Here is a 22,419-nt window from a genome sequence, read left to right as displayed (position 1 = left end):
GTATTCTTTTCAATTCTTTTCACTCCACATTCAACTTCACAATAAAGTGATTCGTTGTTGGTTACTGTCGTGCAACCAACTCAATTAAGCTTATAAGTGGTTGCATGTGCCCACTTTTGGATCCCTGCTCCAACATCGTCATACTTTAAGCTACTTCCTAGTTCACAACACCTAATCTTAACATCATCACAACAATCATCATGTGTTTCGGAAGCAAGAAGGAAGAGAATAATGATCCGGCGCCACGTCCGGTGCAGAGACCAGCATCGGTTCAAAGCCAGGGAGATGTGAAGAAGAGCAAATACAACCCTCAGAATGACCCCAACCAATACGCGGGAGAATCCAGCTATTCAGCACCTCCAGGACCCCCTCCGGATAGGAAACAGGCTTCGGACTTTGCGCCGCCTCCAGGACCACCTCCTGGTCAGTCATCATCGCAACAGTACTCTGCACCTCCAGGACCACCGCCCGGTCAATCTTCATCACAGCAATATTCTGCGCCTATGGGACCACCACCTAGCAAGGCCGGAGCGCAGTATGATGCTCCCCCAGGACCTCCTCCAGGACATGCATCATCACAACAGTACGATGCCCCTCCGGGTCCTCCTCCCAGCAAAGGTGCGCCGCCAGAGTATGCACCTCCATCTGGACCTCCCCCTAAGCACGACTGGGAGGTAGCAGTGCCAGATACCTCACTGTTCCCGCCACCTCCTGCTATCTTTAGCGGCTACGACAGATCGCCTACGAGCAATGCTACTGAGGATAAGGCTAACGCTGGTGAGGATTGGTGTCAATCGTATCCTATGACTGATCCTATCTATCTGGATCAAACTGGAAAGGCGGCTCTTCAGGCGGGTAATATCCGCCTCATGGAACCCGTAGGCTTCAGTGGTCAGCTCACCTGGCTGCAGCCTGGACATTGGCAGGGCTGGACAAAGAAGAACTCGCCCGATCGTTGTATCATTGGTTACCCACCACTCTACTCGGTCACTGGACATGATCCTATTCGCCTGGGTCAGCCAAGGACTATCTACTACGAAGTCAAGGTAGCACGGGACAGCCCCGAGGTATTCCTCGCTCTTGGTTTCACCGCGCTGCCATACCCTTCATTCCGCATGCCAGGCTGGCACCGCGGCAGTCTAGCAATCCACGGTGACGACGGACACAAGTACGTCAACGACCGCTGGGGTGGTCGCGACTTCACTCAACCCTTCCAACGTGGTGACACGTACGGTATCGGAATGACGCTCCGTCCTATTGGTGGACCGAAGCCGCAGGTTGACATCTTCTTCACCCGCAATGGCACTATGACGGGTGGATGGGCCCTTCATGAGGAGACAGATGCTGAGCAGGATCTGCCTGTGACTGGACTGGAAGGTTTCCATGACTTAAGTTGTGCTATTGGAACGTATGATGGCGCCAAGTTTGAGGTCATGTTTGAGCCGTCTAAGTGGATGTATAACCCTTATCAGGTGTAATGGCTTGAAGGTTTGATTGACGACTTGAAATGAGGAGGTTTTCTGAGATTTTAGTATTTATAGTAATAATCGGTAAACCGCGTATATATTTAACACGATGTAACAAGAAATAATTCCCATTGCATTCGTCGGCGTGAATGTCTGGTATCTTCTTGTGACAAAGCTCATGCATCTTTGCAATCGGCGTAGGGATTGTTCCTAACAATGCACTAGCACTATACTGTTGATGCACATACCTACCAGCCGTGACTTAGCGATGAAAGATAATAAGAAGGTAGGAAATCAGATCTGTAAATAGTATACATCTTCAATGGCGATTGGCTGTTTAAGAAACGTATATTGGTAACACTTAACCTCCACCGTTTGGTGTAGGTTAAGTTTACATGCATCTAACGGGACGTCCACCCCCATATTTACAACCCCACCATAGAGCTGCGCGACGGACAATCGCGACTTAGTGGATTCAACATCATCGCATATCATCATTACTTGCGCATCATAAAATCATGGAGGTTGATAGCGATAACGGTCCCCTTAGCCAGTATGCCGCTGGCGCAACAGTCGATAAGTAAGATTACAGCTATTCTGTATTTATTCGAGGGTGATTTCTGACCATAACAGAGAGGCCTGGCCTGCAGTGCGCAGTGACATAATTACCAGACTCGACAAGGTATTTCTGCACATCATGGTTCGATAAACTCACAAACTGATCGCTTCAGATCGCACACAATGACTTCCCTATACCCAAATTACCGCCTCCGCCTGCAGTACCCCAGCCCATTATAGCAGCGCGCACGTCGCCGCGGCCCGCATCACAACCAGCCGATTCTTCTCAAGAAACGAACAAGGAAGCATCAACAACAGATTCGCTTCCCGCTACACAAACCATCGAAGGTTCATTGCCAAAGCAGCTGGCAGATATGCTAATCGAAATCACAAAACACCTTGAGACTTTCAAGACACATCCTCCCCACACCATCCAACGACTTGCCGAACTGATTCTACGGCCCAAAGCGCATTACAAGGCGGTTGTGCCTTACCTACATGCCGTTGATCGCGTAGTGCAGGTGACGTCAAGTACAGATACATATCCTCTTCCACCGCCTATTCCCGACATGTCCTCGATGCATCTAAACGGAGAAGAGGCCAGCGATCCTGCAACATCGGTCTCATGGAGCAATCCTACGGCGGGAGCACTGGGTACAGATGAAGCACTTGGAGGCGCATTATTAACGCCTATCCCGTGGTTGACGAGACGGAGCCCCGAGAGTTCGCAAGACACACCTGGAGCACAGATTCACAGCGAAGGTACCGAGACAATCGAAGGGCCCAATGGTGGAGGCATCATCGAGACTGTGTCCGTTAGTGTCAATGGCATTCATTCTACGGGCCATGCTCGAGGAGTGACCCAGGGCGAACTCTTGCGCCAAGAACAACGCGCCGGAGTGGTTCCTGTGAGTCAGCTATCAAGAGCTCAGGAAGCTGCTCATGAAGGAGAGCGCATGACGATGGAAGAGGATGATGACGAGGAAGCGCAAGAGGAAGAAGAGGAAACACCACACGCCAGAGGCCCCGAAGAAATCGGGATGAGCGATACAGGACCTCAATCCACAACGACAAGCTTCATGTCTGAAGGTGGCATGGGGATGCAAGGAATCGATGTGGAAGCAGCAGTGGGCAGGAAACACGACGATGACGAAGAGACCAAGGATGATGTTGACGCTGACGGCGAAGCTAATGGCGAGAGCGAGGCCAAGAGTCCCAGCGCAGAGAGTATTGGTACGAAACGGGAGGCAGATGAAGATCTCGAAGGCGACTCTCCCAAGAAGATCAAAGAAGACTCTGACGAAGAAGGAGAGAAGACCAAGGATGATGCTGATAATGGCAAGACCGAGGCAAAAAAGGAAGACGAAGCTGAAGGGTCAGCAAAAGACACAAAGGCAGAAGACGACCCTGACAAGATGGACACGGAATAGTAATCCGTGAAGTCCATAACTTGGGGTTTAATTGCTTGTATTGGCCAAGTAGAGTCAAGACTTGATTGGGCTACGAGGGCCTTCGATACCGTTTACGTTGTAATTCTAGATTATTGATCGGGAATAGAGTATCTCATGATGCTTTTGCATACAAGACATGAATTAATGACTTATTAATTGTATGACTTTCACCTTTAACATGTCTCATTGTATGGATTTGTTAGAGTAGCATTGAAGGGTCCGTTGCTGTGGTGATAGACGCTAGGTCTGTGTTGACTCTAGCGCTCGTGGGCCCAAAACATGGTTCCACGGTTGGACTATTTACCGTTTATGTCCATGTCAAACAGCCCTGCCGTCACCATTAACTATTCTATATGCACGCAGCCCCTCCACGATCTACGTACACAAAGTATTCAAGTTTTCGAGTTTCAACGTGTATTTTGTTTCTTTGTTTCGGCTCTCGATCAAGCGAATGTGCAGTTGCTAAAGCACTCACGAGGCATCCCAACAGCCTCTCCTAACACACATAGTAAAAGCGAAAACCCCCAAATAGTTGCCCATCGTGGCGTCACGCACGACACGCTCCGAGCGGGAGCAAAGCCGCATCGCAATGGCACCTCCGAGCTCTCGTACCTCGAGTGTCCGTCCTCCAAGTTCCCGCCCAGGCGTGAGAACAAGTACACGAGCGCCATCAACACGATATGGTTCTTCACTTGCGACGCGCAACGGCGCGGTCTCACCGACTCCATCTGTCGCTTCAACGGCCACTGTTAACTCCATCGGCAATAAGCGCAAGGAACGCGATTTTGAGGCTGAGGCCAGTACGGAAGAGACAAATATCCAGGTCGTTGTTCGATGTCGAGGACGCAACGAGCGCGAGGTCAAGGAGAACAGCAATGTCGTTGTTACAGCGGACTCTGTCAGGGGAAAGGTTGTTGAGTTGTCTATGGGCTCAAATGCTTTGAGCAACCGCTCTTACAACTTTGACCGCGTCTTTTCTCAAGCAGCCGATCAATACATGGTCTTTGACGACACAGTGAAGCCTATTCTGGACGAGGTGGGTTTTATGGATATGAGGTCGCAGATTTTGGTTACTGACCCATACTTCTAGATGCTTGCCGGATATAACTGCACGATCTTCGCCTACGGACAAACAGGCACCGGTAAAACATACACCATGTCTGGTGACATGACTGAGACAATGGGAATGCTCTCAGACGATGCCGGCATCATTCCTCGAGTGCTCCAGACTCTTTTCACCAAGCTCGAACTCGAAAACGCCGAGAGCACCATCAAGTGCTCATTCATCGAACTTTACAACGAAGAACTCCGCGATTTACTTGCCTCCGAAGACGGTGCCAAGCTCAAAATTTACGACGACACATCGCGAAAAGGCCACTCGAGCACGCTTGTTCAGGGCATGGAGGAGAAGCACATCAAGACCGCCAATGAGGGTGTTCAAGTGCTCCAGGAGGGCAGCTTGAAGCGTCAGGTGGCGGCTACGAAGTGCAACGATCTCAGTTCTCGTAGTCACACAGTCTTTACTATCACAGCCTACGTCCGAAAGCCTAATGAGCATGGTGTTGAGGCTCTTGTTAGTGCTGGAAAGCTGAATCTCGTCGATTTGGCTGGAAGTGAGAACATTCAGAGATCTGGAGCTGAAAACAAACGCGCCGCTGAAGCTGGTCTTATCAACAAGTCTCTCTTGACTCTTGGTCGAGTCATTAATGCTCTCGTGGACAAGAGCTCCCATATTCCTTACAGAGAATCCAAGTTGACTCGACTATTGCAAGACTCTCTTGGAGGCCGAACGAAGACCTGCATTATTGCTACTATTTCCCCCGCGAAGAGCAACTTGGAAGAAACTATATCGACACTGGACTATGCTTTTAGAGCCAAGAACATCAAGAACAAGCCTCAGCAGAATCCCATGGTTGAGAAGAAGACATTATTGAAGGAATTCACCATGGAGATCGAGAAGCTCAAGAGCGAGCTCATTGCTACCCGCCAACGCAATGGTGTTTACCTTTCCAATGAGGTATATGAGGAGATGACGGCACAGAGCGAGTCTCGTCGTATTGTGAACGAAGAACAGACTGCTAAGCTTGAGACTCTTGAAAGCAACCTGCGCAACAAAGTTCAGGAGCTTTTCAGCCTCCAGTCAACATTTCTGGGTCTCAAGAAGGATCACGAGGGTACAAGGGCTCAGCTAGACGATACGAAGGAAGTGTTGGACCAGACTGAGATTGTTTTATCAGCAACACGGAAGTCGCTCGCTGAGGAGACCAAGATCAGAAAGGCGCACCAAAAGACAGAGCAGAAGCTTACCGAAGTTGGCGGAGAACTCATCAACAAGCTCCATACGACAGTCCGCGATGTTGATGGTCTTCATGCCAAGAACAGGCGAAAGTCGGACCTTCAGTCCATCAACCGAAACACATGGACGACATCTCAAGATCAAGTTGCTGATGTCACAACCATGGTCGAGCGCCGAATCGAGGAGTTCCAGGGGGAGCAGCAAGAACATATCTCAAGCGTTGGAGAGCGTATGGGCAACTTTGTTGATGAGGAACTGCGCAAACTATCATCCACACAAGCTTTCCTGGATGAGCACCTCAATACCTTTGCCGGGTCTAAGAAGGAATTGCTTGAATCTAAGCAAAAGTCGAAGGAAGATATGGATGGAGTCTTGGAGGAGATCAAGGTTGTTCGTGATACGGTCAAGGAGCGTATGGGAGAGAGCCTGCAGTCCATCTCCCACTCTGCTGAGAGGATCGCAGCAGATATGATGAGTGAAATGACTGCTTTCCACGGACAGGTATGATTTGCCATTTCCAGCTCGAGAATAGCTACTAACATATTGCAGCTACATAACTCCTACAGCGCTCTTGGAAAGGACTTCAAGACTATCTTCGAAGAACTTGTCAAGCACATTACGGCCCAGAGAGCCGAGTGCGATAGCTTGAAGCGACAACTACAATCCGCGACCAATACCATCGTCCTACAGAACGCCACTATCTCTTCTCGAATTCAAGATGCCCTGACTGAAGAGCGTCGCCTGGCTGTTGACGACCGCCAGAAGCTCATGGCTCAGATCTCGACTCTTATCAACAACACAGCCGAGACTCAGGAGTCGCGTTTCCATGTCAAGGCCTCTCAGATCCAGAAGAGCATTACTGCTACAAGCACCGACCTCGAGCAGGCCATTGACACTTACGGCGAGGGCATGTCCTCTTGGGATTCCAAGGAGAATGAGATGCTCGAGGAAGTCAAGAAGTCTCGGGACACGCTCAAGACGAAGCTCAAGGATGACTGGACAGCTGCCAATGACCACAGTAGCTCCATTCAAGCTACTGCTAAGTCTGTGCATGCTGAGACTGTTCGTGTTGTCGATGAGCAGATCAAGGATCTCGACGTCCAAATGGAAGCTCTCGACGACTTCGTCACTCGAGCCAGGACTGAGAACGGTCACCATCACGAGGCTCACAACCAGTCTGTCAAGGCTCTGTCAAACACTGTCGAGGAGTCTTTTGGAAACATTTCGGCTCACTTCAAGTCCACATTCGATCGTGTCAAGAATCTGGGCGAGGAGATGGAGATTGACCTTGGTGATCTCCAGGAAGGCCTGGAGCCTTTGAACGATCAGCTCTGTCGCCCTCTTGCTAACCTGCGTGAGGATGTCACCAAGACTACTCTTCAAGAATACCAACCTACCGGTGAAACCCCTGCGAAGGTCCAATACCACTACCCTACCGATCTCCCCCGTACTCAAGACCATGATCTCATTATTTCAAGCATTGACGAGGTCATGACACCAACAAAGGAGCGCGAGTCGACCGATAAGGATGCTACCATTGTCTTTGCTGATCTCGATTGTCCTCAGAAAATGGTGAGCTCCCCAGTTCGGCCACCGCAACGTATGTCCATGGCTAGCGCCCCTGAACATATCGGTATGCCCTCAAGTCTCAGAGAGGTGAACCCCAATGTGCCCAATGCATCAGGCAACCTCACAACCGGATCCATTAGCTTTGACCCTCGGGCCAGCATATCATCCATGCCTCCCGAGCGCACAATGCCACTATTTAAGCGCAACACGCGTGCGACTCGCAGCACAAAGAAGGTTGGCAGCAGGGATCCCATCATCTCTGAGGGCGGCGAGAACACACTCCCGACAGCGCTCGAGGAAAGCCTGTCGAGGAGGAAGAGCCCTAGAATCAACTAGGTTTCCCACTTACGATACTGTCTCATGATTGTTTGTACATGAAGCGTGTTTTTGGATCTGGTGTCTGGTGTTGTATGAAGCATGGCCATGGCGGGTTACATTCACTTTCGGTTCCTTTGTTGTGGTGGTTTTAAGTGATTTAGGGTTATTTGAGTATTTTTGATACCCATTGACTGTTACACAATTAAAGTAATGATACCTGTATGATTCTAAACTTTCTTGTGGCCTGTGATTTATGTCTATCAGCTCTTAAGAGCGACCAAGTTCAAAGCACCACACCAATTTGGTATCGTGCTAAACCACCATGAATACCCCGTGGTCTTATCAGTATGCCATCATGCTGTTTGCTCTAGTTTCAAACATGCTAATGATGCCTTCCCCTCTAAAAGAGCATCCCGACTCATTCTTTTCATGAGGACAAATTGTCTTCAGCATAGCTCGCCTCCCGGCTTGTCGCAGATTTCTCCCTAAAGACCCCCTTCCTTCTAGTTCTTTGCACGGTGTCTTCGCCCCTCCATCCCTTTCCTGGTACGATGGGCTTCAAGAAGCCGTCAACATGCACGCCACCCAGCACCTCATCGTCGCTATCGAGCTCCTCTGCCTGTCCCTGGTGAACGAGCTCTAAGTGTCGTCGCAAGTTAGTCTTACGAGTAAAGCCTCTCACTGAGCGATCACACGAAGGGATCGGGCAGAATGATAAGCCTCCCACGGAGTTAGATTGGGACCTTGGAGATCTGGCACCGGATGGCGGGCCTGGTGAGCGTGTTGAGCGTCGGCTGGTGCTGCGGATAGAATCAGGGCTTCGGCTTGATTGCGCGAGGGAGGCTTGACGGGATGCGACTCGCCGTTGTGCAAGGTCTGCGGCATCATCGCTTTCATCATCGGCTTCTTCATCGGAATAGGATAGTTGAATAGGCTCTGGACGGTATTCGACTGTACTTGTGCCGTTACCCTTTGTAGCAGGTATTTCGTTCAAGGTACGGACCACCATTCCCTCTCCAAATAAGTCAGCGCATCGTCGTGTTGCTTTCGCAATGACATCGCCAGAGAATCCTGCTAGGGCGGCCGCACCGAGTACATCGCTCCAGTCACGAAGACCCAATCTGAGCCGCTTGCGATCTGTGCCCGACTCGTTTCCTGTCTCCGAACCTTGAGATCTCGCACGCTTGATAGATAAAGATCGCTCACGCTCGATAATCTCATCACCCTTACGAACCCATTCTTCGAAAGCTGCGTCCCTATCTTCTTTCGTAACGGGAATCTTCCTATGAGATTCGCGGGCGACACGCTGGAGCATCTCTTCGTGTGTTTCTCCATCTCGGGGGGTATGGATTTTTCGTGGCCGACCACGTCTGCTATTTTTTGTCTTGGGAGCTGCTGAGTCGGAAGCAGATGAAACTCCCTCAGATATATTTCTTGGGCGGCCGCGAGGCTTCTTTTGTCCGCTTTGACTCTGGTTATCTGAATCTTCTTCGGTTGAAGAGTCGGATGCATAATTCATGCCCGCTTCACGAGTTTTGCGAAGAATGTCCAGTGTATCATCAAGTTTTGAAAGGATATGTCTAGTTGATGGTCGTAGAAGAGCATATGAATGCTCGTCGTTGGCAGATTCTACCGGTTCGTATGTCTTTGGAGCCTTTCTGCGCTTTGGTTTATAATCTTCGTCGAGTGCCATCTCGTTCTCCCCCGCGTCCGTATCTGGCTTGGCTGATGACTCCCTTGATTCAGATTCAGACGTGTCATCATCGTTCTCCTCATCCTCATCGTCAGGCTCTTCAATAGATGGTTTGGCCATCTTGGCCTTGCTTCTGCGAAAGCGGCGTTTGGCGGTTCTCAGTATGGTGGCTGAAATCTCCTCCTCCAGCTCAGTGCTCGGCATGATCTTTTCCTGCTTGCGAAAGGTGAAGCGATCATCTTCGTCATGTTCTTCATCAATTAAACGCTTTTTGGGCACATGCTTGTGTTTTAATGGCCATGCGGTCCATGCCTTAGGCGGTACCCAAACATTCTCTTGGCCATTTTCCTATATATCTCATTAGTCCCTGTCTCGCTTCATGCTAGTATCCAATATCCAAGGGTTTCTCACTGTCTTGACGACTAAGTTCTGAGCCGTTTCCGGGTTTTGAGCTTGCCGCTTAAGAGCAAATGCATTGTACAGATGCACTGAGAGATCCTGATCTTCAATTTTCTTCATCGATTGCCATAGTTGACGGTCTTCCTCTGTGTGAGTGCGCCATGTCGATTTGGGTCCTTTCCAGCGGTTCGGTCTGTTGGCGTTCAAGTCTTCAGAAGCGATGGATGCGATTTCATCGCTGTCTAACTCCCAGGCGGTGGCGCTAGCTTCCATTGTTGTTCGATGCTGGATTATTATTGTAAAAAGAAAAAAGATGAACAGAGTCGAATAAGACTGCGAAAAGTCACATAATAATCGGATATAACGTGCTGGGTGGTAAAAGTTTGTGTGATGCGAAGTACAAGTTTTTAAGAGGTTATCGTCGCAAAGTAAAAGTCAAGTTTATCCACCTCGCACAGGCAAGAACAACATGCACAGCCAAAACTTAAAGACAGTAGAATTATCTCAAAAACTCCAGATTCGGAACATTTAATGACTGCTTTTAATCGCGTATAACTAAAATCTATCGGAATGGTATTAAACAGTGACTTCAAATTACGCCTTGGCCTTACCCTTGGCCTTTTCCTTTTCCAGCTTTCTTCTCTTGGCCCGCAGCTTCTGGTCCTCAGCGCTCTTCTTGTTGTTGGTGTACACCATTTGCTCGTACAGCTTTCTCTTCTTCTTGCTAAGCATACCCTTCGCGCGGTCAAGATCCTCAGCCTCCTCACGGGCCTTCTTGGAAAGAGCCTTGCGGGCATCCTCCTTAGCCTTAGCCTTAGCATTTGTGTTCTTAGACTTGACAGCACCGCCAGTAAGCTCAGCCTCTAGCTCGTCTTGTCGTGCCTCAGCATCCTCCTCTTCTTCCTCATCCTCTTCCTCGTCGGCGGAGAAACCGCCGAACTCATCGTCCTCGGCATCCTCTCCCTCATCTGAATCAGCAACATCCATGCCCTCAGCAGTGTCGTCAACCTCATCCTCGCCGTCGCTCTGGGCCTCAATGGCCTCGGCCTCAGGCTCCTGCTCTTCCAAAGGAATAGTAGGGTCGTAGGCGCCCTGGACGCTCTGCACGAAGGGGCTCAGATGGGGAGGGAGGTCAGCGCCAGGAGCGTACATGTGAGCCTCCTTCAGCTCACCATCGTTAACGCTGTCCCAAACCCATTGAGGCTGAATGTATGTTCGTCCAGGAACTCGTCGGTTGGCGGCAAGCTTCTGTGCGGTCTGGTTGTCATCACCGTCAGCCTCCTCGTCCTCGGCAAAAGCCTGAACAGGGGGTCGGTCGACGATCTGGTGAGTGATGTTGGGGTCAAGCTCGTTGGTGGTGAAAGCACCGTCACCAAGGACAGCGTCCCAGCCAACACGTCTGCAGCCGAAAGACTTGAGGAGGAATTCGAGAGGTTGTCGTGGGGTTTCGCGCGAGAGGTAGATGGTGAGGTTGGAGAAGAGGTTGTTGCGGTTGCTTCCAGTGTTGGAAGGCTGGAGAAGGACATCGCCACCAGGAGCTGCGGGCTCAAACTTGTCGATTGCGCCAGTCTCCTGGTCTTCACCCTCTACCTGGTTCTCGGTCGCATCTGTCGACTCATCGTCGGCATTGCCACCCTTGATCTTCTTGATAACCTTGTTGACAGCGGCTTGAACCTTGGGATCAGGCTTGTGCTCGGCAGCCTCCAATGTCTTCTGCTCCTTCTCGTCAGCGCCGACCAGAGTCTTGCCCTCAAGAGTGAAAGCGCCAAGCTCAGCACCAGCCTCATCCTTGGCCTGATCGAACTTGGGAGGGTACTTGAGGCCGAGAGAAGTGTAAAGTCGGAAGTTGATGAAGCCAAGTAGGGTCATGTAGAACTCAATGAAAGTACCCATGATGCGGAAGTCGACGTCGCCAACAACGCGCTGGTTGAACTTGTAGGGAACGAGCCAGAGAACCTCCTCGCCCTGAATGTTGGCCTGGTAGTAGATACCCTTGATAGACAGGAAAGACTTGGTAACGCTCTGCGACACAATGAGGTAGTGCTGGAACTCGAGGCACAGGCGCTCGCAACGGGCAATCATCTTGGCGGGAACCGAGGTGGTGGAAGGCAGATTGGCGAACAGGAAGAGCATTGACAGACAGTCATCGAGATCGCGCACCGCATCGATAAAGGTAGGGTAGCGCTCGCGGATGACATGGTCAAGAGTGTAGCGAGGCTTTCCAGTCTTCTCGGGTCGCGCAGCGTTGCCCTCTAGACGGGCGGCATCAGTGACATCGCCTCGACCGAGCGCACGAGAGATCTTCTTCTCAAGGACCTTCTGATCGCGGAACTTTTGAAGCAGAGGCTCATGGAGAAGGTACTGGATGTCCTTGGTGTAGTAGAAGGTGGTCGAGCTGGTAGAAGACTTGGAAACCTTCTTTCGGCTTCGGGGCTCGCGAGGATAGATTCCCTTCCAAATACACAACTTTCGGAAGTCAGGAAGGTTGATCTGTAGTTTCCGAATCGCCTGGTTTCGGGTAACGTAGTTCTTGGCCGCGCCGGTCTGGCCCTTCTTCTTTATCCGAGGCATTGTGGTTGAAAGATTTGGTGTTTGTAGGTGGTTTGTATCTCGCAGCGAAACCAGCGGGGCACTTTTTCCTACAATCTTTCAACTTTTTTTTCCTACGTGAAATTTTATGCCAGTTTGTACCGCCTTGATCCGACGCTAATGTGGGCTAAGGTCCGATTGGAAGCTCATCATTGGTTCATGGTGCGCTCACCGCCCGGGGACATGCTCAGCACCCTTAAGCGCATTTCCAGCGCCTGGCATCGCCAATTCAGCGAATACAGTGGAGTCTCGGGATGAGCTCCAGCGGCTCTCTCAGCGGCCCCTCTCCCGAAGGTGGAGGGGCCGCCAAGCAGGGAGCTCAACCCGCCAAGTGGCCTCCAATCTACCTATCCTAGAGGGACAGTATCGCGAACCTCTTTCAGCTGTTTATACCTACAACATTCGCTTGGAGCATGCAATGTCAGACAACATGACATTGCGAGGCAAAGCCAGCGTTTTCGCCGGTGCTGCCCTGCTCCGACTCATTCTCTTTCTTGCATTTCCAGGCCTCCCCGATCTACTAACCGGTCGCGTCGAGATATCAACCCCCGTCACAAGCTTCAAGCGCTGTAAGCAGCAACCCCACGTTGCATGACGATTTTCAAGAGTCAAAGGCTTACAATTCTACAGTACAGGAGGGTCTCTTCTTATATACGAATAATGTTTCTCCATACGAAGGTGGTGTCTTCCACCAGGCGCCACTGCTGTTGCCTTTGTTCTCTCTACTCCCCGATGTAAAGAGCTGGCCCATCTTCACTCATCTACTTTACATCGCCGTCGACCTCCTGAGCGCCGATGCTCTTTACAAGATTGCCGACTCAGGGGTGGCGAGCAACTCGAGGTTGTTCCAATCGCCGCGCCGTGCGAATAGGTTTGGCAGTGCTGCAATTGCTACTGGGTAAGGGAGACATCAGTTTCCGGTTACGAATACAGTACTAACTAGCTGCAGCTTCTTGTTCAACCCATACACCATTGCGACATGTATCGGACGATCAACAGGCGTCTTCACCAACTGCGCTATTCTTCTAGCCATCACCAAGGCTATTCAAGGCTCTCCCTTCAACGCCATGGTCGCTCTATCGTTCGCCTCTTATCTGTCGATGTATCCTATCCTTCTCCTGCCCCCGGTCATTCTCCTTGCATATGACTGTCAACTTGAGAAGCGCCGGGTTGCATCGTCTGTCAAGTTTGCCGCTACCAACGTAGCTGTTGTTTTTGGCTGCATTGTGTCATTGTTGGGCATGTCCTTCTTGCTTGCCAACAACTCCTGGGAGTTCCTCGCTCGCACATACGGCATTCAGTTGACCTTGTCGGACCTGACACCCAATGTTGGCTTGTGGTGGTACTTCTTCATTGAGATGTTTGACTCCTTCAGAGCCTTCTTCCTGGGTGTTTTCTGGCTGCATCTCGCATCTTATCCCGCGGCGCTCTCTATTCGTCTGCGCCCCCAGCCATTGGCTGTGTTGGTCATTCTTCTGGGTACTTTCTCCATCTTCAAGCCCTATCCTTCGCTTGCAGATGCCAGTCTGTTTCTGTCTACAGTTCCGCTCTTCCGACATGTTTTTCCACTCATGCGGTATGCTTTCGTCACTACATCGACGCTGCTGTATGCAACATTCCTTGGGCCAGCCTTCTACCATCTCTGGATCTATGCAGGAAGTGGCAACGCCAATTTCTTCTATGCCATCACGCTTGTGTGGAGTCTTGGTCAGAGTCTACTAGTTACAGATCTTACTTTTGCGGTGTTGAGAGACGAGTGGGAGATTGAACGCCCTGAGATGGTGGGCAAAGAGATCAGACAGATATAAAACAACCCATCAAGGATGGAAACCCACGATACCGCTGTGTTAGACACGGTTCTTACACGACACGAGCAACATAACGATAGTCTAAAGCATCTAGACAAAGAGAAGGAAACATTTTCTAGAGTCTTCCCTCCAAATAGGAGGATGTTTGGTAGTTTGTTTGTCTATTAAAATGTACAATAATGTTACAATATTCTTTTTTATTTTTCTTAATCGACTTCCGTATCGGTTTCGACGAAGCGAGCTTGGTTCGACGAGTGAGAAGGACGAGGTGCCTCTGCCGGTCCTCCCAGCACGCTGCCCAACATGGAACCAAGGGCACCAAACTGGCTCAACTTGGATTTGTTCTGGTATGATTGCCAGACTTGTATCCTTGATCCAAAAGGCTGCATGGCCTTGTATGTGTGGTAACCATATCCAAGAGCAGCGCCTGTCGCAAGAAGACTCAGGGCCAGCATGAGAGACCTGCTGTCGATGCCGGTGATGCCTCCTTCAGCACGTTTTCGTACTTCAGTCGCGTACTCTTCGCCGAGTCCAGGGACATTGTGAAGGATGCTATCCAAAGTCCGGCTCCCAATGCGCAATGCAGTATTTTGACTTGATTCAACCCAGGGTAAGGGGCTAGACTCCTGCAGATGTCTCGTCTTGATATCATCAACGAACTTGGACAACCTCGGGGCTTTCTTCATGATCCAGTCTTTCAGGAAAGATCTCGGCACAGGAGCGTCACGCATCAGCGCAAGGTAGCCAAAGGCTAGACAATCCAAAGATGAGAGTTCGGTGCCCTTGAAGAAACCATATGCCTTCTCATCAGATCCATCCTTGAGGAGATCATCCATTACAGAGAGACAGTCTTCTGTGATGCCATAGAGACGGATGAGCACAGCTTGCTCAGGGGTCATCTCCTCGTGGATTGTCTTCTTTGTCCGCGCAGGAATATGTCTGCGGAAAGTCTCTGGCAAGGCATCTCTTCCTGATGATAGGTGGAGACTTCCATTGGGATCAAAGTCGGTATCAATATCGGCAAAGCCTAGATGCTCAACACGCTTGACCGCCTCCGCACGGAGCAGCGGTGGAACTGTCCATGTCAATGGGAATGATAACAGAGTGCTGTAGGCAGGTCTAGTGGTAGCTGACCAGTTGGCCGCTGAGACGTAGAGCGAGAGGTCCAACAAGGGAGCAGCATGGGCAGACAAGAAGGCAGTGTACGCAACACGATCAGCCTGCTGGAGGGGGGTTAGGCCAGCGTCCAAGTTGTCGCCAAGTGACTTGTCGGTCAAGTACTGAACGATAGGTGCAAAGCCAGAAACCCATACGCCCTCATGATGAAGCGCGGGAAGTGTATCTGGATGAAACGGTTAGCAATGGAACAAGGTTCGGGCCAGACAATGTAAGACAGCGGGACGGGATAAGCCATACTGGACGGGCTGACGGAAGGGTCGTTGCTAGGAATCAAGCGCCAGTCTGATGCAGGGCTAGAGCTATGCAGGTATGTGATGATAGCAAGACACTCGGGATCAATGGACGGCAAGCCAAAGGCTGAGCCCCATACATGGAGATCCATCATGGCGGCGGGCCAGGGTTGAAGCTATCCCGGAGTTGTTGGGGTATAACTGTGAGTCTGAGTCGGCGTCAAAGAAGAAGCGCGCGGGAGTTACAGGATAGACGGGAGGGGAAAAGAAGGTTTGTGATAGATCTCGTGGCGATACGCCAACATCTACAAGTCAAAACTTTGATGATCCTAGACTCGGGGAACTTGTTGAAGCCTTCAAAACGCCAGCCTTGTCTGGGCTCTTTGATCTTTGATGCGGGCTGTTAGCTCAAGAGCCTCAGTGGGGGAATTTCCAGCTAACCTACAGGAGACCCGCTTGAGTAGGCGATGCGATATGTGACAGCGCGTAGCCACGTGACGAGATTGTGAAAGCGGCTATCAGATATCCACCAGAGGTGTAAGTGACAAAATGTGCTTTGCAAACTTTAATTGTCCTTCACAGAATACACCATTTAATTCCATTTTATCTATTCTTTTTTTGTCTTGTTTCCACTCAAACAGTCTGGGCTTTAAAACGATCAAGCCTCCCCCATGCCGGCCACATGTTGACCACGTTCGGGGCCGAAGAAGATGTTCTCGAATAGGAATATCATTCGTGATGGCTTTTGAAAAAGACTTCTTTCTTGTTATGTTCGCTATCTCTGCTGTGGCCATTTGAGTCAGTTAACTCTGACTCTAGAACTGAAGCTGTCTGATCATATTCCCTTTTCAGGTTACACTTTCAGGTCCACCCTCTGATCTACATACCAACGTTGACTGTTGGTTCAGTCTTGGACCAACCCAAAAGACGAAACCGTCAAGACCGTTCAGGGTTTTGTGACAGTTGCAGTGACAAACATGACAGCTGAAAAGATTACATATTTACGGCTTACACGTTATGTGTGTATGTTTTGTAGATCACTTTAGTGGTCGATTTGAGCCACATCAATTTGAACGTCTCACCAACAAACCTACACCGGAGGAAATGCCACAAAACCTAAATGCGAATTCGGTCTGAGGCATCGATAATTGGTTGAAGCTCACTAGCTTCAAGGTACAATAGATTGATTGGTAATTACACGCATCCTCGATTGCGTAACTGCCACGAGCCGGTGACAAAGGATCGTCAACCAACTCCTAATTGCAAGTGACTATCTCTAGGTAAGTCAGAGTGACTATCCAGCCACCTGCCACCCTTCGGTAACCTTCACCCGGACCCCTGAAGCAAGAGCGGTAACAAGACGGGCAGACGAGCCATGGAGATGATCGACGCTCTCTGAGACAGGCACCGATTGAGCAAAGTCTCCAGTGACGAAGAAAAGTTTTAACCATATTCGCCACATGGTAATTAGAGGACGCCAAAACTGTCAAAGATAGGCAGCCCTGTGGCTGCAGTCTGCAGTAAACCCGCGACCGCTTGTTTCATCCCAGATCAAGATGCAGGATTACCTTTTTCGGGCAACTGACGATCCCTTGATGCACTATTAGTGTTCCTGTGAGAAACAAGAACAAGAGAACGGGCAGGCAAACAAGCAAAGCAAACAAGGCAACTAGTGCAAGCCCAAAAAGCTCCAGTACCACGAACGTGGGTTTTCTTCTTCATCAGCTGGGAAACTTGGGGTACCAATCAATACTCATACCACCACGTTGGTGACAGGAGCAAACATTGACTAGAGTAGCCCTGGGCCTCGGACTTGGGAGGATCTAAACCACCACTAACAAGTCAAGCCAAACCAACCATCCAGTGACTGTAGAGACTCGGCCAGCAAACAAACGGAGATCCGGCTGGCGTCACGCCAATTCAGGGACGGTCTTTGAAAGAGACAGAAACACTATTTCAGCCCATCTGTTTAATTGGGACTCGGCCATCCATCCGATCCAAAACTTGTGACAAAGACAGGTGCTTTGCCTTGCTACTGAAGCTAAGAGCTACTAAGGTGAATTAGGGGGAGATCAAATTAGCCTCTTGCGTGAAACTGGTAACAAAAAAGCCATTTTTTTTCTCTCTAAATAAGCTAAAAGGATGACGACTGTCAATCGATCGTTCCTCGCTCCGGAGACAGTTCCAAGTTTGGGAATAGGAGGAGGTTTTTTCCAAGCCACGGCGTTGTCGGGTCCGACAAGTAACATAGATTAGACGTTTTAACATTACTATTAGATATTTATTATTATCCCCTATGAGTTGATGATGTGTGTATCTATATCTGTATCTGTAGTGCAATGGATATGGATATGGATATTCAAAAGCCCTTGTTTAAGGGGTGACTCTGCGAGTTTCAGTTGTCGTTGAGGCGAGCACCAGCCGTTCTGATCGACGCTGCAAATGCGCGGCGCAGGTGGTTCAAAGGGCGAAAGGCGACGGGGTTGCTCATGTTGGGAATGAAAGCGAGCGGCAATTGTAAATCCCGTTAATTATTAATTAGTTCTCTTTGCTTATGGTAAGATAATAGCGACGCAAGGGAGAGTCAGAGCAGGCAGAGTAGAGTAATCAACTTAATGAGCAAGGGTAAAGCAACGATCACGAGGCCGCTATTTGCAGAACAGGGGTTAGAGAGTCCCGTCTGTACCTAATTTTGAGTAACGCAATAATCAAGAATGGATGGATGGGTATGGGTATTGCACTTCGCTTTCGCTTCCAATACCTAACAAGGCCTCACTAACGAGGATCCATCGGTTCGCCAAGAAACAAAAGCCAGGAACTAAAAAGTTAATATTTTCAATCAGGGCAGAGAAAGGGGCCAAGACATGATAATTCACTTGATGATTAAAAGAAGATGATTGTGTGTGTGGTAGTTCATTGCGTATTGCATTGATTGTAGTAATAATAAACATGGTATCTCGTTCTCCATTCCCGTCAACACTGAGTGATCAGTGGACATAATTCCCATTTGCTCCTGAGGGATTCGAGGTTTGCTTTCCCTCTCCCCAATGATAATTCTATGTTCCCAACCCGACGTATTCATCGTAAAACCAATAAGTCCAAAACACTCACACTGATAGAAGTGTGGTGTATGATGTTGAGACGCCGTGATAATGCCCTGTCTATTGATACAGTTCCTGAAAGACCGTGGAACATAAAAGTAAAAAGTGATGTTGATAGTCCTCCCAAATAAGTTGTTGAACGAAGTAGAGAAGTTGGTTCAAAAATGGTGTAAGATAATTAGATAGTGTAGTAAAGGGTATTGTAACGTTGATGCGCTGTTTGCGAAAGGCGCACGCGGTAGAAGTGAAGGTGAAGAAAGAGTCCGGTCGGTCCAGCCAAAAGGGACAGCTTGTGGTGGTTGCTGAAGTTTTCCGGTGGAAGCAGGTTGATTGATTCGACGGCTGAACCAGTCGAGGTATGATGTGATGTGTGTGATGTAGTAGTGGTAGTGTTGCAGTTGACTTGCAGCTCTCAGAACCAAGTATCATGTTGATTAATTAGATGCATGAGGGGTTCGAGTTGGAGTTCGCATGTTGCATAAGATGCAGCTGGTTGGTTCCTTTGTTGATGCTGTGTAACTGAAGCCAAGAGCGGTAGAGAGTATCATGACGATGATGATGTTATGTCATGTTGTTTGTAGAGTAGAGTTGGTGTGCCGTCGAATAATTGTCGATCTGCTTTAACCTCGCTTGGGCAGAGGAGGCAGAGGGCGGCTAGGAGGAGGGCCGGGGCAGGGAGGAAGCTGCGAAGGTCGTTGAGCAGGCATCTTGATGGTTTGTTTGTTGTAGTTGAAGTATAAAAGGCTTCGAGTAGTTGTTGAGATAACCGAGTAGTAGTAGCTCGGTTGTAAGTAGATAGAGTTGTTGTGTGTATAAGTGCTCGTGTGTAAGAGAGTATGAGCTAGAGTTAGACTGCAGTGAATGCTAGATAAGATTCTTTGTTGAGTCGATGATGAGAGTGATCTTTTTGGTCGTGGGGAAGAGGGAGGTCGCTGCCCTTTTTGTATTCCCTGATGTTTGTGCCTCCAGCCCAGCTCTCTCACCTAGTTAGCCAAAGTCAAAGGTAATCTGAAGTGAAGCAGCCCAGCCCGGGCAGCCAGGGCGCAAGACACAGGGCACCACTTGCTGGATACAGGGGGTGTGCTGTTCACAAAACGGAGGGGAGGGAGTGAAGACACGCCCATCAGCCTGATGAACATGAACGCCCCGCCTCATATCACACACACCCTGAACCCCCCCTAGGCTAGGCCAGGGCAGGGCAGGCTAGGCAAGAAAAGGTCTGTCTCTTCTCGTACGAGGGTGAAAAAAATGTAGATACGTCAGTCGAGGTACATTGACCCCAGGTACCTCAACCTGAAGCAAGAGAGACGAGAGAGGCTCCTCTCTTTCTCCCTCAAGCGAAGCGAAGCAGCCAGTCAATTGGCTCCATTATAATATCATTCTCTTACACCGCATCAGATTGATATGGACAAATACGATAAACATGATACACCTGTTCTATTCTTTTCGTCTCGTCTTGACTGAGCTGGAACTAAAACGATGGAGAAAAAAGGGAGAGCGGGGATTAGTAAAGTAATGCAATGGGCCAAAATAGAATATTACGTAGAAATGAAAATAGAATCATTTGGGAAATTGAAACACGATAAGAGCGATAGCATAACTGAGCATAGACTGAGCTGTCCGCTCACCTAAGACCAGGTCCAGTACTGTAATATGCCCCCCTGTCGCACAACTCAGCGCAGAATAGAATAGAATCCACCCGTGCGTTCAATAATTAATTAATTAATTGCAACTCATAATTCCTGACCCGACCCCGTATCTACACTCCGTTAATGAAATTACTATGTACATACGTATCCGTTACCGTATCCCCTTTCATACAGTAGCACAATGCAATGCATCCATCGTCCAGCCTGATTGTTCTTCACCGATTCTGCTGCATGCAAATTACATTAGTTTCAGTTTGTACAGCACAGCATTACAGTAAGTGGTATGATAGGGGTTCTATCTACAGTATGTCTATTAGTTGACAGAATACTGCACGCAAACACGCCAATTGGACTTTCTGAATGCCGAGAGACCCCAAAAAAGCAACAGCGGAGGATCTTTGCAAATGCCATTATGACGAATATCTGCTTGGTGCGGCGTATAATCAGCCTCTTATTGGATCTTGAGTAGATCAGCTGGGCTATCTACCTGGTAAGCTGCCAATGCAGTACAACAACAAGACAAGGACTACAACACAACAACAAGGCAGGCTCTATACTACTGTACTGTGAATTACTTGTTCTTTCTCCATGCAGTTTCCTGCAGTTGGTTTCTGCCGTAAGAAAGCCATGATACTCTACAGTACTGTACTGTGTCTTGACGCTATCAAACGCCAGTCAATCTTAGCAGAGCGGCTTCCGCCGTAGAGGCGCACACAAACAGGAAAACGAAACCCGTTCAGTTCCTGTCCAGTAAAGTTGATGGCGGGGAACTGACAGACCGGGCTGCTAGTATTAGACCAAAAAAAAATCTACTCTTCCTCGTGGGAAAATCTAGACTAAACTGACTGATTCATTCCATCCAGTCCGGCTACCGAACCGTTTATTCTTCTTTGTCCATCCCATACACCAAGTTATCCATTTCCTGCCAAATCAGGTAATTATTGGCATAAAAACCCAACTTGGCTCTTGGTTGGCCGGCTTAGACGGCTACTGATCCTCGTCAGCCAAGTGTCCAGTGTGTCCCCCCAAAGACTGTGAAACAAGAGCGAGAGGAAGAGAATGAGCCAGAGAGGAGCCGCTAGCATGACCGCTTTCGCTTCTGCTTCTCTTTGTTGGGGCCTTGGGGGTCGGTTCCACAGCATTATCACAATTAATCCTGGTATGGAACGTCGCATGGAAGCTTTCGTAGAAGGACTTATCCCTGGTCACAATTCTTTCTTAGGCTCCCTCCATAGTGGAGAGTCTTCCGTTTAGATGACGTCCAGTCCAATTTCGATGGTCCAAGCAGAGTAGCAGGCAGAACCTGTCATCCATCCCGTTTCCGTTTCCGTTTACATGTGAGGTGAGCCCGCCCCCCTTGCGAAGCTGAGACCAGGCCAGGACAGGACATCGCCAGGGGGAGGCGAATGTGTTGAATTTTTTCTGTCACCGCTTTGAATAGTTCGTGTTGCACAGATGGATCCCAATTTTAACTTACTGTACCGCAATTTGGGTCAGCTTACGGCCACGCTCAACAACAAAGAATTAGGGCTGAGCCTGCAGGATGCCTGCATATCGATGGATATGCCAAATTAATTGTTGTCTTGACCGCTGAAAGAGAAGCAAGCATCGTGTCCACAGCAACTACAGTAGCTAACTAACTAACTACTGTATACTGACCGATAATTGATACACATCTACATGCATGTGTAGTGTCTATCTGCATGTGCATCTCCATCTGCATAAGACTTTATGGAGCTCAGCTGCATGATTGGGCGCCAAAGAGGACTGCTCTGTCGGTTTGACGGGCCTAGACTTCCAGCTCATAGACAGTTTATTTCATTGTGGGGGATAGTGTTGTAAATTCAATTTCAACTATATTCGTGCCATACCGGTGTTTGCTTGTCTACCTCGGCATAGACTACATAGGTAGTCAAAAGTCAAATGATCTCTGACATGTTGCAAAAGGTCTCAGATCTGACAGAATTGACTTTATCCTAAATCCCGGCCTGGCAACACGTGTTTGTTTGTCTTGGCTGGCATGTTTCTATTTTACGGCGAAGCAATTGTAGGGTAAATTCCCATTTTCCGTCTCTTTTCGGTCGCCGGCAATTCCATGCCACACGATCAACTA

At 49.3% G+C, this 22,419-nt stretch overlaps 7 protein-coding genes across 7 annotated transcripts; 4 read left to right on the top strand and 3 right to left on the bottom strand.

The window, feature by feature from the left end:
- Window positions 1-200: 200 nt before the first annotated feature.
- Window positions 201-1,478, top strand: FIESC28_03652 (uncharacterized protein; the record flags this gene model as incomplete). The annotated part of the gene is made up of 1 exon (XM_031157801.1): window positions 201-1,478. One exon carries the CDS (start codon window positions 201-203, stop codon window positions 1,476-1,478), a length of 1,278 nt encoding a protein of 425 aa, XP_031018061.1.
- Window positions 1,479-1,984: 506 nt separating this feature from the next.
- FIESC28_03651 (uncharacterized protein) lies at window positions 1,985-3,454 on the top strand (the record flags this gene model as incomplete). The annotated part of the gene is made up of 3 exons (XM_031157800.1): window positions 1,985-2,046; window positions 2,100-2,148; window positions 2,198-3,454. 3 exons carry the CDS (start codon window positions 1,985-1,987, stop codon window positions 3,452-3,454), a joined length of 1,368 nt encoding a protein of 455 aa, XP_031018060.1.
- Window positions 3,455-4,064: 610 nt separating this feature from the next.
- On the top strand, window positions 4,065-7,676 carry FIESC28_03650 (uncharacterized protein; the record flags this gene model as incomplete). The annotated part of the gene is made up of 3 exons (XM_031157799.1): window positions 4,065-4,511; window positions 4,566-6,272; window positions 6,321-7,676. The coding sequence occupies 3 exons, from the start codon at window positions 4,065-4,067 to the stop codon at window positions 7,674-7,676; spliced, it is 3,510 nt and encodes a 1,169-aa protein (XP_031018059.1).
- A 409-nt stretch (window positions 7,677-8,085) lies between these two features.
- On the bottom strand, window positions 8,086-10,023 carry FIESC28_03649 (uncharacterized protein; the record flags this gene model as incomplete). Its single annotated transcript, XM_031157798.1, has 2 exons — window positions 8,086-9,699; window positions 9,763-10,023. 2 exons carry the CDS (start codon window positions 10,021-10,023, stop codon window positions 8,086-8,088), a joined length of 1,875 nt encoding a protein of 624 aa, XP_031018058.1.
- Window positions 10,024-10,344: 321 nt separating this feature from the next.
- FIESC28_03648 (uncharacterized protein) lies at window positions 10,345-12,321 on the bottom strand (the record flags this gene model as incomplete). Its single annotated transcript, XM_031157797.1, has 1 exon — window positions 10,345-12,321. The coding sequence occupies one exon, from the start codon at window positions 12,319-12,321 to the stop codon at window positions 10,345-10,347; it is 1,977 nt and encodes a 658-aa protein (XP_031018057.1).
- Window positions 12,322-12,769: 448 nt separating this feature from the next.
- FIESC28_03647 (uncharacterized protein) lies at window positions 12,770-14,147 on the top strand (the record flags this gene model as incomplete). Its single annotated transcript, XM_031157796.1, has 3 exons — window positions 12,770-12,908; window positions 12,970-13,237; window positions 13,289-14,147. 3 exons carry the CDS (start codon window positions 12,770-12,772, stop codon window positions 14,145-14,147), a joined length of 1,266 nt encoding a protein of 421 aa, XP_031018056.1.
- Window positions 14,148-14,353: 206 nt separating this feature from the next.
- On the bottom strand, window positions 14,354-15,711 carry FIESC28_03646 (uncharacterized protein; the record flags this gene model as incomplete). Its single annotated transcript, XM_031157795.1, has 2 exons — window positions 14,354-15,489; window positions 15,564-15,711. The coding sequence occupies 2 exons, from the start codon at window positions 15,709-15,711 to the stop codon at window positions 14,354-14,356; spliced, it is 1,284 nt and encodes a 427-aa protein (XP_031018055.1).
- Window positions 15,712-22,419: the final 6,708 nt, after the last annotated feature.

Source organism: Fusarium coffeatum, assembly GCF_003316985.1.
Source record: "Fusarium coffeatum strain FIESC_28 chromosome Unknown BRIP53273_contig_77, whole genome shotgun sequence".
NCBI lineage: Eukaryota > Fungi > Ascomycota > Sordariomycetes > Hypocreales > Nectriaceae > Fusarium > Fusarium coffeatum.
Note: the sequence above shows the minus strand (reverse complement) of the source record. Positions and strands in the feature narration are given on the sequence as shown.